The sequence below is a fragment of the Polyodon spathula genome, chromosome 7 (genome assembly GCF_017654505.1).
Source record: "Polyodon spathula isolate WHYD16114869_AA chromosome 7, ASM1765450v1, whole genome shotgun sequence".
In the NCBI taxonomy this organism is placed as follows: Eukaryota; Metazoa; Chordata; class Actinopteri; order Acipenseriformes; family Polyodontidae; genus Polyodon; species Polyodon spathula.
The window spans coordinates 40,433,354-40,451,469 of record NC_054540.1 but is presented as its reverse complement, the minus strand read 5'-3'; the positions used below and the strand labels follow the sequence as shown (position 1 = coordinate 40,451,469).

At 36.9% G+C, this 18,116-nt stretch overlaps 1 protein-coding gene across 1 annotated transcript in view; it reads left to right on the top strand.

The window, feature by feature from the left end:
• The window catches only part of LOC121318621 (sodium- and chloride-dependent GABA transporter 2-like), a 135,179-nt gene that overhangs the window by 110,286 nt on the left and 6,777 nt on the right, over nt 1–18,116 (top strand). The window contains exons 11-12 of the mRNA XM_041255491.1: nt 502–639; nt 10,561–10,663. Of these exons, the coding sequence (XP_041111425.1) occupies nt 502–639; nt 10,561–10,663 (241 nt within the window). The remainder of the gene's footprint in view (nt 1–501; nt 640–10,560; nt 10,664–18,116) is intronic.

Below are 18,116 nucleotides of genomic sequence, written 5' to 3'. Positions count from 1 at the left end.
TTTGAAGACTTAAACTGCATTTCCATCAGCCACTGAAAATAATTTGAAATCACACTTGTTTATTACCATCAGCAGCAGATCAATATCAAATCAATTTAAAATTGGGAGAATTTCACTGATGCTGGTTACTTGTATTACCATCCAATCCGAAAGCCATGGCTACATAACAAAATATGTACACAAAACACAAGGGCTGCGAATATATTGTATTGTCAGGGAAATATTGAAGGTTGTTGAATTATTTTGTAAACAGCAACAAACATAAGCATGATACACATAGATATTCTTTGACACCTTTGTAACATCCAGTTGCAGATTGGATTGTAGTTTTACAAACAGGTTTTATAGTGAAGGTGGGAACATGGCACTATAACTGTTGGATATAAATGTATATTGATTGTATCTTTTTTTATAATCCAGTCATTATTTCTGTTACTTCCATAAAGTGTATTACTGAAAGCAGCTGTGTGCCCTTCCACCCCTCTCTGTTTCCCCTCACAGTTTGTGTGTGTGGAGAGCCTGGTGACAGCGCTGGTCGACATGTTTCCCTCTGTGTTCCGTCGCAAGAACAGAAGGGAGCTTCTGATCCTCAGCATCTCCATCGTCTCCTATTTCATGGGACTTATCATGATCACGGAGGTAGGCAAACCCAAATATTACCTGCAGCTTTATCAACAGGGATCCTCATCTTGTCACATCTCAGATTTATAAAGCAGAATTAGCCAAAGGGGCTGGGTTTATAAATTTTTAGGTGGTGTCCAGGGGGCAGATTCCCCTATACTTGGGCTTTGGAGAAAAAATTGAAAATAATCTCTTTAAAGCCTTGTTTTTAAACAATAAAACATAACATTTTCAGTAAACCCAATATCTATTGGATAAAGCGCCTACCTTATGTAAAATAATTGTTGCTGTGTATTTGTAATATCTCATTTTTGTGTCTATAGCGGGGCGCCACCACCAAGGGGGCCTGTGGCCCCTGCTCTTTTCCGAACGGGGGGGGAGCATATAGGGAACATATCAGTTGTCTTAGCCTGGATTGGGCCATTATTGAATCGGCAGCATCGTCTACATGACAGAAAGTCGATACTCACCAGAGTGTTATTTAATCAGTTTTTGTTTTTTTTTCTGTAGCCCTTACAGTTCTATAATTAAAATAAACTGATATCATTGTGAAAGCAAATACCGTCGATTAGAATTAACATGAAGAAAACGTAACCTGTAAGGGGTTTGCAAAGACCAGGTTTGTTTTTCTGTATAAAACCAAGCCTGTGTACTTTGTTTATTAGATACGTGTGTGCAGTTTGTGTATAATTAAACTGTGCATTTTTTGTAAAAAAATACTACTTTGTAAGCTATGTAAAACGTTTTTTCAATGTAGTCCTCCTTTAACACTATGTACGACATGCCCCCCCCCCCCCGTGTATTTTTCTTTTAATTTGCGTGAAAGTGTGTTAAATGTTGGTGTATAGTCATTTGGCTCCCTTTTAGACTGAAAAATAAAGAGAGTAGGAGAGATACAATTTCAATTGCTATTGCGTGCTGGTGGGACACGATACTTGTCTATTTAACTCACCATGTTTGTTTGTCGATCTGCTCACCGTATTTTTGGTTTAGTATTATTAATGTAATATTGTTTGTCTGGTTATTTTGGCTACCAGTGCCGTGTCCTGTTTCTGTTTGTTTGTTCAACCCTTTTGTTTTTCAATAAACCGGCACAAGCAAGCGCCATCATCATTTCACATCTGTCCTGTGTTTGTGTATTGCATTTCTTTCCTGGTTCTGACGCCGCCCACTTCAGCCATCCCTGTGACACACTAGAAGGACTGTGACGGTCATTTTGGCAGTTTTTGGTTTTAAAATGTAATTTTTTCCAGTCGTGTCACACATATGGGGCTGCGCGTTCGTGTACCTTTCTGTCCATATTTTTTTTTTAAATCTCACAAAGCATGAAACGCGGGAGTGCAGAAATAAAGGAGATATATTACATTATATTTAAAAGCCCTGGGAGCAGTCACATTGACGACCACATAGAAAACAATTGTATTGTAGCATGCACGGGGGAAGGCAGCAGTAGAGCTGGTAGGTGACGAAGCACATACAAAGACATAAGCCCAATGTATGCTTCTTGCAAAGGAGCCGGCTCTTTTGTAAAGCGGTTTTGGTGCTATGCTTTATTGTGAGAGGTCCTGGGTTTGCGCCCGCCCTCCGCCTGTGTGTGGATTGTTTCTCCCTGTGTGATGTGCCTGTCTGCGGGAACCTAGTTCGCTACAGGATTTTGATTATACAGAACGGTATTCTACTTTATTATTTTTATTTACCAGTCCGTAATGTGTTTAACTGTAATTAGATTAGTCTCTACTCTCTGACTGAGTGAATGACTGACAGTCTGTTGTTTTCAGTCAGCCTTTTCGAAGCTGGCACCTGCTTGCCAGCTGCACTTCGGTTAGCATTGGGACTAGTGAAAATAAATACCAGAGACCGTGGAGTTTTACTACGCAACAAAATATGGAGTTAATGTTTTGGATCAGCTGGCACGGAAGTATTCCATGAAAGCTGGCTCCCTGCGGTGGTCTGTTCAGGTGTTTTACAATGTTTTGGACCTAGCATCCATCAACTCCTGGGTACTTTACAAAGAATGCATGGAGAAGAATTTACCAAGGAGAGAATATATTTTACAGTTAGCACAGGAACTTCTCAAGAAGCATTTGGAACAGAGGGAGACTGCCAAGCGTGTACCCACAGCTGCAGCTGGCAACCTCATTGAGACCCGCAAGAGATGCCAATGCCAGGTTGGCAAGTGAAATAAAAAATAAATCTTCAGACAGTGTGCCCTGCGCAGAAAGGTGGCATTGAGGAGCGCATTATTGGTGTTGATTGTGAACAGTCAAGGTAAAGGAATACCATTTTGTCAAAAAAAAGAAAAATGACCAGTTTTTTTTTTTATCTGAAAAATGTTTTTTTCTAAGATTCAATTTATTTACGTTGCAACAGAAGTGAAGTCAACGAAAACAGTTGCTGTTTGCTCGACGACTTTTCATTTTTTTTTTTAATAGTAAAAAAAATATGCTATCATATCAGTGTGTATATATATATATATATATATATATATATATATATATATATATATATATATATATATATATATAGTAACAGGATGTGGCAGGACAGGGGGCCTGCAAACTGAAGAATGATTTGTTTATGGTAGGGACAGAGTTAAAGCATCTGTGACAGGGTAATTGCTTTTGTTTAATTGTTTTGTTTTTTTTAATTATTAATTATCACCTGCACCTGGCAATTATTGAAAATTAGAGCCAGGTGCAGGATAGAAAAGGGAAGCAGTCAGTCTGCTCTAGGCTGCTGCTGTTGTTGAATGAAGAGCTAGATGGAAAGTCGTAAAGGTCTGTCTAAAACTTACCTCTGGTTTAAAAAAAAATCTGTATTAGTGTTTTGTTTTGGTGATATATATTTCAGGTAAACAGCTTAGCTGTAGTGAGTGCTCAATGAAAGCTAGGCTTTTGTTTAGTTTGTTTATTTGTATTGTGAATAAAAGTGTGCATAAATCAAAGTTTGTATCTCTGGGTCAGGTTTTAAAGGGGCACAAACCCAAACTATGGCCAAGCTTCATTTTACACATACATACATACATACATACATACATACATATATATATATATATATATATATATATATATATATATATATATATATGTGTGTGGTGTGTGTGTGTGTGTGTGTGTGTGTGTGTGTGTGTGTGTGTGTGTGTGTGTGTGTGTATATATATATATATATATATATATATATATATATATATATATATATATATATATATATATATATATATATTTGAGTACACCTGCTTTATCTATGCTTTTAACTGTATAAACTTGTCCAGAAACATTTTAATATTTCATTATATGATACGTGTACTGATAATCATAAGTGAATTGCATTCAAAAATTTAATTTTAAAATGAAAATGTAAATCTTGTCAATTTAAATGAAATGGTCACCCAAAGCAAGGGGATTTCAGTCTGAAGCCCAAGTCAGTTAAAAGTCTGAAATGTGTACAACACGGTGTTAGAACACTGGCCTAAGTACAAACATCTCTTTGTTAGATGTACTCTGAGCTTGTTACCGAATTAACCTTTTGTCACCAATTATTGTTAACAGTGAGGGTCCATGATTACTATAAATATAGGTAGCATAGGCTTTGGCTACTAAGTTTTGTATTCCTGAATGTAAGGGAGCAGAAAATAGCAAAATACGCTCAATTAAGCAAAGAAAAAAAAAATGAAGGTCAATCTTTAAGACAAATTGCAAGAACTTTGCAAGTGTCTGTAACCGTTGTGGCCAAGACCATCAAACGATTTGAAGAAACTGGCACTCATGAGGACCAAACAAGGTCAGGCAGGCCAAGGGTGACCTAAGAATCAGAGAACAAGTTCATTTGAGTCACAGGTCTGTGAAACCGGCGATTAACTGCCCCTGAAATACAAGCTCAGCTAAATGCTACTAGAATTTCAGATGTTTCAGCATCAACTGTTCAGAGGAGATTGCGTGAAGTTGGCCTAACTGGAAGAATTGCTGCAAAGAAAGCATTGTTAAGAGTGCAGAATAAGAAGAGAATTGCCTGGGCCAAAAAACACAGAAACTGGATATCTGAGGCGTGGAAGTCGGTCTTATGGACCAATGAGTCAAAATTAGAAATATTTGGGTCCAACCGCCGAGTATTTGTAAGACGCAGAGAGAGTGAGTGCATGAGTTTTGCATGTTTTGTTTCCACTGTCAAGCATGGAGGAGGCAGTGTCATGTTCTGGGGTTGCTTTGCTGGTGACAGAGTTGGTGATCTTTACCAAGTCTGTGGCAAGCTCACCAGCATGGCTATCATAGCATACTTCAGAGGCATACTATTCCATCACGATTACGGCTAGTTGGGCAGTCAGTCATTCTTCAGCAAGATAATGACCCGAAACGCACCTCAAAGTTGTGCAAGAACTATCTAAAGTGAAGGACAACTCAATCTAATGACCTGACCTGCCCAGTCTCCAGATCTCAATCCCTTTAGAACTTGTATAGGACGAACTGAACAGAAGTCAAAGCAAAGCTACCCACAAGTGCCCTACATCTCTGGGAACTACTGCAGAAGAGCTGGGAAGAAATGTCGGATGATTTCCTGCTGAAACTTGTTAACCGAATGCCTTGTGTTTGTGAGGCTGTTATTAAGGAAAAGCGTAGCTATTTTGAGGAATCCAAGATTTAGAAACAATTTTCAATTTTCTTGAACATTGCTTTGATAATTCTTATTTTTTGTTTTGTATATGTAACATGTGTTTTCATTTTCAAATATTTACAGAAACGTATACGTAAAACATTTTTAATTATGAAAAAAAAACAAAACTAGTTTCCAGCAAGTGTACTTACTCAAACTTTTGACTGGTACATATATGTGTGTGTGTGTGTGTGTGTGTATATATATATATATATATATATATATAATGTTTCAGATGTTGGTGGCATACACAATCATAACAAAATATAAGTGTGTGTGTATATATAAATAATGTTTCGGATGTTTGTCGCGTACGTAATAATAAAAAAAAATAATAATTACGTCCGACTGTTTCTCCTTTCATTATACTGTTTACAGTGTTTTTAATACAGCCGTCTGAAAGACTGCTGCAGGGCTTCTAGGTCTGAGTATATCTCTCTTCGGTTCTTCTAGTGTTAAAGCTGTCATTAGCATTGTTAAAGCATCTCTATTTCTTAATTACATCTGGCAAACAAGCTAAGACATTTTTCTAGCTATACATTTAAAAAATATATCTGGTTCACTGTTTGCAGAGTATTGATTGGAAATTAACTTGGTTATGAATAGAGATATAAAATAATCCTGTGTTTTTGTATTACTTGAAAAATACGATCATATATGGAAGGGAAAGTAAAATATACGTGTATATTGCAGCATTCATTGGAAGACGTAAGAACAAGAGTGCAGTATTTACTTGTGTGTGTTTCTCCTTACTGTTTTAGTGTTAGAAATATGACTCTCAACACAAACTTTGATTTCAAATAATTTTAGTATGCAACATATCATTTGCTGGAGTAAATGAAAGGCTCATTAAGTCAATCTGGCTGTTAATCGATTTTTTTTAAATAAGCACAAATGACATTTTTAAGGCGTTTGGGTAGGAATATACGTCAGTACATATATTCCTGCAGATATTATTACAGTTTAAATGAAGAGCATTCCCAGTATGGACAATTTTAAATACAACTTCTACAGATCCTGTTGTGCTTGACCAGCAGCAGAACAGCATTAAGAAACAGGCACTGTTCTTGCTGAGTTCATTTAAACCTTTGTCTGTTTGCTCAGCCAGGTGGTTGAGAATTATACAAGGGTTTATTTGTTTGATTTGGCAAAAAATGCATTTCTTGCAAAGTTATGTTCTATTGAATTATCAACAAGTTGATATAGCTATTTTGTTTCTCAGATGCTTACTTTGATAAGTGATAGTTAAAGGGTTAATGTCTATGGGAATGTTACTACAGTGGAAGGATATGCAGATTTGTAATTTTACCCTCCTGTATGTCATACCTCAGCTGTAGTAGTAGAGGTTCAGGATAAAGTCAGGTGCTTTACATTGACCTCTTTATAGAATGTTACTTGCAGTAAGAGCTGCCCTTGTGTTTGCAACATACAAAATTAATAGATTTTTGGTCCAACATTAGTCTAGTGGCCCCCCCCCCTACTTTTTTTTTATTTTTTTATCTGTGACGGCACCTCTGGTCTATAGTATATATTGCTTGACTGTGACACATTGTTTGTACTAGAAAATTGTACATATAGAGGATAAACGACGAAGCATCATTGAATACGGAAAATATACAACAAAGTGAATGGAGCTGAAGCCAATGAAAGCAAAGATTGAGTGGGTTATTTGATCCTTCTGCACTTTGTTGTGTATTTTCATTATTCAATGGGGCTTCGTCGTTTATTCTATTTATATCACAACACTAACAAATTAATAATAATAATAATAATAATAATAATAATAATAATAATAATAATAACATATAGAATCAATTTAATTATATTATATTTTCATACAATTTAGAATATTAAAACAAAATCATATGCTCTGCTTCTTATGCGAGGTCCCGAACGGTTTTCAGGTAGACTGGGAAAGTTCTGTGTTGCTGCTCTGGCCGCTGGCAGTGAACACACAAACACGATGCGTTTAAATTAAACAGGCTTTCAATTCTGGAAGAGTCGGGAGATTGAGAGGAACTACATGCCAAGTTATCAGCAAGGATGGTTTACGTGTGCTCAGGGTGTTGGCACAGCAAAAATAAATCGGCCAAAAGCACCATCTCGCTGTTAATTTGTAGCTCCCAACACTCTTAGGTGAAATGGCGAAAAAATTAAATACATGTAATAGAGTAAGAGAAGTAAGTCACCAAAGAAAGTTTTGCAGACCCCAAGCATTTTTATCCACGCATATGTATATTACAGGACATCTGGGTTTAATGACAATTAACTTGTTTTTTCAACATGGAAATATAATGGGAAACGCATCTATTGTGACATCTATATCATTTATAGTAAACGATTTATCGATATTTTAGAAAGGAATCGCACCAAAAAAGTTTTTTCCATGCTTATGTATATTACAAGATATCCGAGTGACAATTAACTTGTTTTGTCAATATGGAAATATACTAGGGAATGCACTTATTGTGATGTATATAACATAAAAATGTTTTAAATTGGAACATTTGCCTTCAAAAGATATATTTTTTTATATAATTTTTACAAAAATTACTAGAATACTAGAAATCACACGTTACATGTCACTCGCATGCAAAAATTAGATCTTTGGATTTGTATAATGCATATTACGTAAATAAAAGTTGTACTAAAATCCACTACCAAATCGTTATACGTAGCAACTCTATATGGCGCCTCTGCCATGTATGGAGCGGGATGTAGTATCCAAAGCACTAGGGCGGTACCTATAGTGTCTGTAGTGCTTCAGTAAAACATGTACTGAATACCTGGTGTACAAGACAGTGTAAGAGAAAACTGAGCAGTGTCCACCCCTCCCCCCTCCAGTTTGTGTTATCCAGATGCAAACCTTTAATTTTTTAATTCGTCATCTCGACAGCAAAGCGTTGTATAGCATAAGCTATATTGAAAGAAATTTCTTGAAACCCCTCTGCTGTTTGTGATTTTTTGTTAAATGCCCAGATGACCAAAATAAAAAATTGAATGCAAACTGTGCAAACAATCTCCGGGGTTACTTGACAAGCATAAGTTAATGTTGTTATTAATATTTTTAATAGTAGTAAAATGTGACTGTTAAATGAAGCTTTGTTTTGCCTGATTCTGCTGCAGCTGGTGCTGCTGCAATGCAAGCTTACTGTACAGTGCTGAGAAAGTTTGTGGACCCCAATAATAATTATGGAAATTTCACAGTTTTACCATGATAGCTGCCTTGAATAAAAACCAGCCTTATATAAAGATCAGAAACTTTGTGAGTTTGGTCTTCACCGTACAGGTGTATGGAAACATGTCATGCCACAATCAAAAGAAATCTCTGAGCACCTCAGAAAAACAGTTATTGATGCTCATCAGTCTAGAAAGGGTTACGAAAGCATTTCTAAGGACTTGGGGCTCCACCAATCCACTGTCAGACTGTCAGTCTACAAATGGAGAAAGTTCAAGACCACAGTCACTCTACCCAGGAGCAGTCATCCTACCAAAATCTCTTCAAGAACAAACCGGAAAATCATCAAGGAAGTCACAAAGAACCCCAGAGTAACATCCAAGGATCTGACCTTGGCTAATGTGAGCGTTCATGACTCAACTACCAGAAAAAGACTGAACAAGAATGGTGTTCTGGAAGGACAGCCAGGAGGAAACCATTGCTCTCTAAAAATAACATTGTAGCCCATCTGAAGTTTGCCAAAGAGCACATAGATGATCCACAAGACTTGTGGAACAATGTTCTCTAACAGACGAGTCAAAGGTAGAACTTTTTGGCCTCGGTGAGAAACGTTATGTTTGGAGAAAACCAAACGCTGCGTTTGAACCGAAGAACCTCAACCCAACCGCCAAGCATGGTGGTGGGAGTGTAATGGTTTGGGGCCTCAGAACCTGGATGGCTTCCCATCATTGACACAATCATGAATTCTCCATTGTATCAGAAGATTCTAGAGGAGAATGTCAGGCCATCTGTCCGTGAGCTGAAGCTGAACCAAAAGTGGGTCATGCAGCAAGACAATGATCCTAAACATACAAGCAGATCTACAAAAGAATGGCTGCAGAAGAAGAAATTCTGTGTTTTAGAATGGCCTAGTCAGGACCTAAACCCCATCGAAATGTTGTGGCAGGACCTGAAGTGAGCTGTCCTTGCAAGGAAACCCTCAAATGTCACCGAGCTGAAGCAGTTCTGTAAGGAGGAATGGGCCAAAATTCCTCAAAACCGATGTGAGAGACTGACCAACAGTTACAGGAAATGCTTAGTTGAAGTCATTGTTGTTCATGGGGGTGCCACGAGTTACTGAATCTAAAGGTTCACATACTTTTTCATACATGGATATTGAACGTTGAATCATTTGTGGATAAGTAAATGTTGAAAAAGTATCATGTTTTTGTGTCATTTGTTTAATCAGGTTATCTTTATCTAGTATTAGGACTTAGATTAAGATCTAATAACATTTTAGGTTTGAAATATGTATAAATCCTAAGGGGTTCACAAACTTTTTTCTCAGCCCTGTATATATCGCAAGAAGCATCAATTATGTGTAAATAAACAACTTGAATTTTTATTTGTATTGAAATTATTAAAACATGATTACTGTTCTGTATAACGTATTTACCTATATTACCTGTAAAACATAGGATTTGCAGTCAAATATAAGCTGGTAGCTATGGTGACGTCACCACTAAATTAAGCAAATTAGTACCACAGAAGGTTCTAACCTTCCTTCGGTAATGTGTTCCGGACCTTCGAAGGACAAAATGTACCCTTTGTTATAGCCTTAATACTGAATATGGAAATTATTATTATTTGTTTATATACCAGACAGCTTTATTCAATGCGATTTACAGAGACTAGGATGTGTGAACTGTGCACTTGGGTGTGTTTGTTCTCGTGTTCCTTGTTGCTGTTTATTGGGTGTGTTTGTTCTTTCGTCCTCCTCGTTGCTGTTTATTGGGTGTGTTTGTTCTCTTGTGCTCCTTATTGCTGTGTTCTGTTGTGCTCCTCGTTGCTGTTTATTGGATGTGCTTGTTCTCTTGTGCTCCTCATTGCTTTGTTCTGTTGTGCTCCTCGTTGCTGTTTATTGTGCTGGCGACTGACTGGAACACAGCACTGAACGTTTATAGTTTTAACATCAGTAATGAACAATAACACTTAATTGCTTTGCATTTTCTATAAAAAATAAGTAATGTACAGTAAAATAATATTAATTATAATAGTAAGAATAATAATGTATGTATTTTTCACCTTCCATTTTTATTATTAATATGCTACCTGCCTGTGTGTCTGTGTTTCAGGGTGGGATGTACGTTTTCCAGCTCTTTGATTACTATGCTGCCAGTGGGATATGTCTCCTGTTTGTGGCTATTTTCGAAACAGTTTGCATAGCTTGGGTCTATGGTGAGTATTGTAGTAGCTTCTGTGTGGGAATTTAACAGACAATACAATGGGGCACAATCTCAGCTTTATACTAAAATATTATTTCTTACAAATAACTAATACAGAACAGGTATCTGTTTATGCTGGGAAATGGTTTCCTAATTGTCCCAGTCCATACCAGCCCTATTGTCCATCCTCTGTACATCAATATAGTGCTTTATAAACGCACACTGATATACTGAAATTAGCAGTTAATTGAGTGCCTAATATACACATCGCTAAATAGCACCTAATTGTTCTGATTGTGTAACTGCAAAGTTTGCTTAGGTAAAGCATAGTAAAAGCATGGTAAAGCATAGAACACTGTACATCCCAGATAGATATAAAAATACGGCAAATGCATAGTATAACCGTAACCATGCAAGCATGCAAAATGAATTAAATGTCTTTCATTATAATCAATGCATAAAATCAATACATTTTAGTCTGGCTTGGTATTCAATGATCAAACAAATTTTAGTTTAGTACTTATAACGCTTCTAAAGATCTTATTAAGGCTTGAGAACCTGTATTCACATCTATGTACCTCTATTCTTGCATTCAGCATCTTTGGCTCTTTGCTTTTTTAATGTAGAGTACAATGCTTTGGATTAATAAATGTAACTACTGCTTCCTGTTACCTGTAGGGCATATGTTTTGATTCCAGATAGACCAGGATCCAGGAAATAGCAAATTCTGAATTAAAGTATAAAAAACCACCAAAATGTCATCCATGTAAGAAAACAGAGAACAGTAATCAAGTGCTAATAAGACATGCAGACATTGATTTTGAAATGCTGATTTACACTCTTAAATATATTGTTGCTAACATATCATTTCATGAAACCGTTCCTGTCATGCACTTCTGTTCACTGTATAGGTGTCACACGTGTCGTTTTGAACACACACACGTTTTATGTTTTAAAATATCTAGTACTGCACTAGGTAAAAAAGTTCTCAGTTTCATTCCTTTGCCTTTTAAGGAAGTCTATTACTAGGTCCTGGCTACAAAGCATGTCAGTCACTCTTGGAAAGCAGGTTGTTGGTTACTGACAGGAAAGAAGGCCCTGAAAGGGTTGATACAATTTCCCTCGACCTACAAACACAGATTTCTTTAATTAATTAGTCATGTAGCAGGCACTTTTATCCAAAGCGACTTACAAAGACTAGGGGGTGAACTATGCATCACAACTGCTGCTGCAGAGACACTTACAATAGGACCTTGTTTTTATGTCTCATCTGAAGGATGGGACACAAGGAGGTTAAGTGAATTGCTCAGGGTCACACACAGTGAGTCAATGGCTGAGCTAGGATTCCTCAAGGTTATCTGACGGTATCTTTCTTGGCAAATTGTTTAATTGTTCATGGCCCATCTAATTAAAATGCTGTGAATACAGTTAGCTACAATTGTATAAGAACACTATCATGGGCAAACATAATTGGTCAACAATAGTCAAATTACATTTCACTCATTTTAACCAATTAGTATCATTGTATATAAATAGACACAAGTGATGTTTAACATTTTGGCAGTCCTTACCTGACCACAAAATGAATAGAAATCTGGGACATTGTTTTACTCTTCCAGTTACAAAACTGCAATACTGTGATGATTTGAAAAATGTTTTAGCTTAATTGTAGCTTGCAAAATGATTCTATAAATTATCCACGTGCCTTTTCTTTAGCTAAATAGTTCTCAAAAGTGCATATTTTAAAGAAATATAGTATAGCAAACATGTGTTAACAAAGGAGAAGCCATACTAATGGGGGATTTCAACTTCCCCCAAATAAAATGGGAAAACCCGATGGGTAGCGCGAAGGATGAAATAGAAATGGTGGAAATGACAAATGACTGCTTCCCAACACAATTTGTGAAGGCACCCACTAGAGGGGAGGCATGCCTTGATTTAGTCTTTTCAAATAACGAAGATAGAATAACTAAAACAGAGGTCAGAGAACCACTGGCAAACTCAGACCACAACATGGTCTCATTTGAAGTGTTTTTTAAATCCTCAAAAGTAAAGACTAAAGCTAAGGTTTACAATTTTAGAAAAGCAAACTATGAAGGCATGAAACAGAGACTAACAGAAGTAGATTGGAGTAAAATAGAGAAAACACCCACAGAAGAAGGATGGTTGTTCTTCAAAAATGTAGTACTAGAGGCGCAAAACAATTACATCCCTAAAGTAGACAAATCTAAATGTAAAACTAAATTGCCAAAATGGTTTAATAGATCAATTAAAACAAATATTCAGCGAAAAAAGGCACTTTACAGAGCATTAAAAAAGGACCAAAAAGAAAGTACTTGGAACTGCAAACGCAAGTCAAAAAGGAAGTTAGGAAGGCCAAGAGAGAAATAGAAATGAACATTGCTAAGGGAGCTAAAACCAATTCCAAAATGTTTTTCCAATATTACAACAGCAAGAGAACATTCAAAGAGGAGGTTAAATGTTTAAGAGATACAAATGGCAAAATCGTAGATGAAGAAAAAAATAACAAATATATTAAATGATTACTTTTCACAAGTTTTTACAAAGGAAGATACTGAAAACATGCCCCACATGTCATCCAGTTCCTATCCAGTTTTAAATAACTTTAGCATAACTGAGGCAGAAGTGTTAAAGGGACTAGGAGCTCTTAAAATAAACAAATCCCCTGGGCCGGATGAGATCCTCCCAGTAGTACTCAAAGAAATGAAAGAAGTAATTTACAAACCGCTAACCAAGATCATGCAGCAGTCTCTTGACACAGGGGTGGTACCGACAGACTGGAAAATTGCAAACGTAATACCGATCCACAAAAAGGGAAACAAAACTGAACCAGGTAACTACAGACCAGTAAGCCTGACTTCTATTATATGCAAACTTATGGAAACTATAATAAGATCCAAAATGGAAAATTACCTAAAATTGTCTAACTAACTTGCTTGATTTTTTTGAGGATGCAACATCGATAATGGATAATTGCAAAGCATATGACATGGTTTATTTAGATTTCCAGAAAGCTTTTGACAAAGTCCCGCACAAAAGATTAATTCTCAAACTGAACACAGTTGGGATTCAAGGAAACACATGTACATGGATTAGGGAGTGGTTAACATGTAGAAAACAGAAAGTACTGATTAGAGGAAAAACCTCAGAATGGAGTGTGGTAACCAGCGGTGTACCACAGGGATCAGTATTAGGTTCTCTGCTATTCCTAATCTACATTAATGATTTAGATTCTGGTATAGTAAGCAAACTTGTTAAATTTGCAGACGACACAAAAGTAGGAGGAGTGGCAAACACTGTTGCAGCAGCAAAGGTCATTCAAAATGATCTAGACAAGATTCAGAACTGGGCAGACACATGGCAAATGACATTTAATAGAGAAAAGTGTAAGGTACTGCACACAGGAAATAAAAATGTACATTATAAATATCATATGGGAGATACTGAAATTGGAGAAGGAATCTATGAAAAAGACCTAGGAGTTTTTGTTGACTCAGAAATGTCTTCATCTAGGCAATGTGGGGAAGCTATAAAAAAGGCTAACAAGATGCTCGGATACATTGTGAAAAGTGTTGAATTTAAATCAAGGGAAGTAATGTTAAAACTGTACAATGCACTAGTAAGACCATATCTTGAATACTGTGTGCAGTTCTGGTCACCTCGCTATAAAAAAGATATTGCTGCTCTAGAAAGAGTGCAAAGAAGAGTGACCAGAATTATTCCGGGCTTAAAAGGCATGTCATATGCAGACAGGCTAAAAGAATTGAATCTGTTCAGTCTCGAACAAAGAAGACTACGTGGCGACCTAATTCAAGCTTTCAAAATTCTAAAAGGTATTGACAGTGTCGACCCAAGGGACTTTTTCAGCCTGAAAAAAGAAACAAGGACCAGGGGTCACAAATGGAGTTTAGAAAAAGGGGCATTCAGAACAGAAAATAGGAGACACTTTTTTTACCCAGAGAATTGTGAGGGTCTGGAATCAACTCCCCAGTAATGTTGTTGAAGCTGACACCCTGGGATCCTTCAAGAAGCTGCTTGATGAGATTTTGGGATCAATAAGCTACTAACAACCAAACGAGCAAGATGGGCCGAAGTTTGTAAACTTTCTTATGTTATGTTTAATTTTAAAATAAACATCTGGTACTACGCTAGGTTAAAAAAAGGTTTCTTCGTTTGCTTACCATGCTTTCCAGGAAGTCTGTTACAGTTTGTTCATTTCACCCCAGCAGTTTCTTCTGGATCATGTTACTGACTGAAAGCATGTCAATAGGGGAAGCAGCTGTTTGATTATTGACAGGAAAGAAGCAGGTGAAGGGATCGGGACAGTTTCACTGTCCTAGCAAAAATGACTCAAAGTGCCAAGCAGTCTAAAAGCATAGTTGCAAACAGAGCTTTCTTTCACCTGGAGTAGTACCAGATACCATGTTTTAAAATGAAAAGACAAGTTTGCTAAAACATACCTATATAATGAATGGATTTAGTGGAGAACATTTATGGAAATATTTCATTAGCTGCAATTACTTTAAGAAAGATTGAATGAAATCCCCTTGCATACAAAGTAGTTTTTTCAATTCTTGATCGGAAAAAAATGACACCATTATGTGTAATGCATAAGTCAGACAAAAAAAACAAACAAAAAGAAGTGAAGCAAAACCTAAAAAATGCTGGGGAATACCCTCAACTGTAGTTTTTTTTTTTCCTGATTTCAGCTGATTTAATTATCTCTTAGCTCATTCTTTTAAGGTTTTTGTGGCATCTGTAGAAATTGGTTCCCGGAATCTGTTAATCTTGGCTACTTCAGAAATGCGTATCGCTAAAACTATTAATGGAAGAAAAAACTGTTAATAAAGAGCTCAGCCATGGTAGTTTTAAAGCATCGTGTGTTGAGTCTGCCTTATTAGATGGACCAAATGGAAGTTTTGTATGAGGGGTTCCAGAACGGTATCCACAGTCCCTGATTTAAAATGAGGAAGCAGACAAGGAGGACCTGTTGAGAATGGCCACTGGAATGGCCAACTTCAGGTCACTGTTAAAGCAATTAAGAACATAAGAAAGAACATAAGAATTAGCTAACAAAAAAATGATGTGCACTTAGATTAATTATGTCAGTCTCAAACGTACATTTCTGAATGAAACACATCTGTATAAAACATATATATATATATATATATATATATATATATATATATATATATATATATATATATATATATATATATATATATAGATAGAGAGAGAGAGAGAGCTCTGGAAAAAATTGAGACCACTGCAAAATTATCAGTTTATCTTTTTTTACTATTTATAGGTATGTGTTTGGGTAAAATTAAAATTTTTGTTTTATTCTATAAACTACTGACAACATTTCTCCCATATTCAAAATAAAAATATTGTCATTTAGAGCATTTATTTGCAGAAAATGACAACTGGTCAAAACAACAAAAAAGATGGTGTTGTCAGACCTCGAATGATGCAAAGAAAATAAGTTCAGATTCATTTTTAAACAACACAATACTAATGTTTTAACTTAGGAAGAGTTCAGAAATCAATATTTGATAGAATAACCATGATTTTCAAGCACAGCTTTCATGCGTCTTGGCATGCTCTCCACCAGTCTTTCACATTGATGTTGGGTGACTTTATGCCACTCCTGGCGCAAAAATTCAAGCAGCTCGGCTTTGTTTGATGGCTTGTGACCATCCATCTTCCTCTTGATCACATTCCAGAGGTTTTCAATGGGGTTCAGGTCTGGAGATTGGGCTGGCCATGACAGGGTCTTGATCTGGTGGTCCTCCATCCACACCTTGATTGACCTGGCTGTGTGGCATGGAGCATTGTCCTGCTGGAAAAAACAATCCTCAGAGTTGGGGAACATTATCAGAGCAGAAGGAAGCAAGTTTTCTTCCAGGACAACCTTGTACTTGGCTTGATTCATGCGTCCTTCACAAAGACAAATCTGCCCGATTCCAGCCTTGCTGAAGCACCCCCAAATCATCACCGATCCTCCACCACATGGCACAGTGGGTGCGATACATTGTGGCTTGTAGGCCTTTCCAGGTCTCCGTCTAACCATTAGACGACCAGGTGTTGGGCAAAGCTGAAAATTGGACTCATCAAAGATGACCTTACTCCAGTCCTCTACAGTCCAATCCTTATGGTCTTTTGCAAACCTCAGCCTGGCTCTTCTTTGCTTCTTTTTGATGAAGGGCTTTTTTCTAGCTTTGTACAACTTCAGCCCTGCCCCTAGAAGCCTGTTTCGAACCGTCCTCGTCGTGCACTTCACTCCAGCTGTCGTTTGCCGTTCTTTTTGTAGGTCAATTGATGTCATCCTACGGTTGCTGAGTGACATTTGAATGAGTTGGCGGTCATCCCGGTCAGTGGAGAGTCGTTTTCGCCCTCTGCCGGTCTGTAGCTTTGTTGTCCCCAATGTTTGCTGCTTGACCTTGTTCTTATGAACCGCCGTCTTTGAAATTTTAAGGATGGAAGCAACCCGATGCTCACTGTATCCCTCTGCCAGGAAAGCCAGAATTGAACCCTTCTTTTCCTCACTCAACTTTCCTTTTCAACTCTTTGGGCATGGTCAATAGTTATTTTTTTATTCCAATTACTTTTGAGGTACTACTAGCACTGTTTTGCCATCCAGTTGGTCCTATTGCAAGAGGATAGTGATGACCACAGGAGTGGTTTTTATACTTTTCCTCATTAAATAAGATTTGGTTCAGGTGATCCCCTAATCAGTACCTCATTCAGTAGAATGAGGTGCGCCTGTGTTGGAATTCAACAGACACTGGAATGGAATGGCTGTCATACATGTAGAGATGCTGATTTAAGAAAAAATTGCAGTGGTCTCAATTTTTTCCAGAGCTGTGTGTGTGTATGTGTGTGTGTGTATATATATATATATAATATATATGCACAAGATATCGTGTTTTAAAATTGTTACATGTGTTTCTTTCAAAAATGTGATATGTGATATGGAAGTGCAACAGTTTTCATCACATTGGCCTTTTTCAGGTCCAGATTTAAAAAAACCCAAAACAAAACAAAAACACCCCAAAGAATTAGTGACAGTTATTTCACCACATTTTTGCCTCTTAAGATTTGGGGCAGGATAGGTTGCGCAAAACACTGTATACTGTAGGATCCATAGTTTGCTATTCCCAGCTTGACAAAGATGAAGGATTAATCGGCTACTAGGAATTTGAGGATTTGATTAGCTGAATGGCCTCTCGTTTGTAAATGTTCTAAAAAAACAACACTAGACTAATGAATTAAAGTTTAATATGAGGTAGTCTGTGCTGATCAGTGTCTGTGAAACCAGCTATTCATGAATTAAATTACAGACATAATATTTACTTAAGTCAATTATAAAATGTTTGAGCCTAAAGGTTACATTTAAAGTGAGTGTCAGGAAGCAGCATATGGTACAGTTAGCTTTGTGACATAGT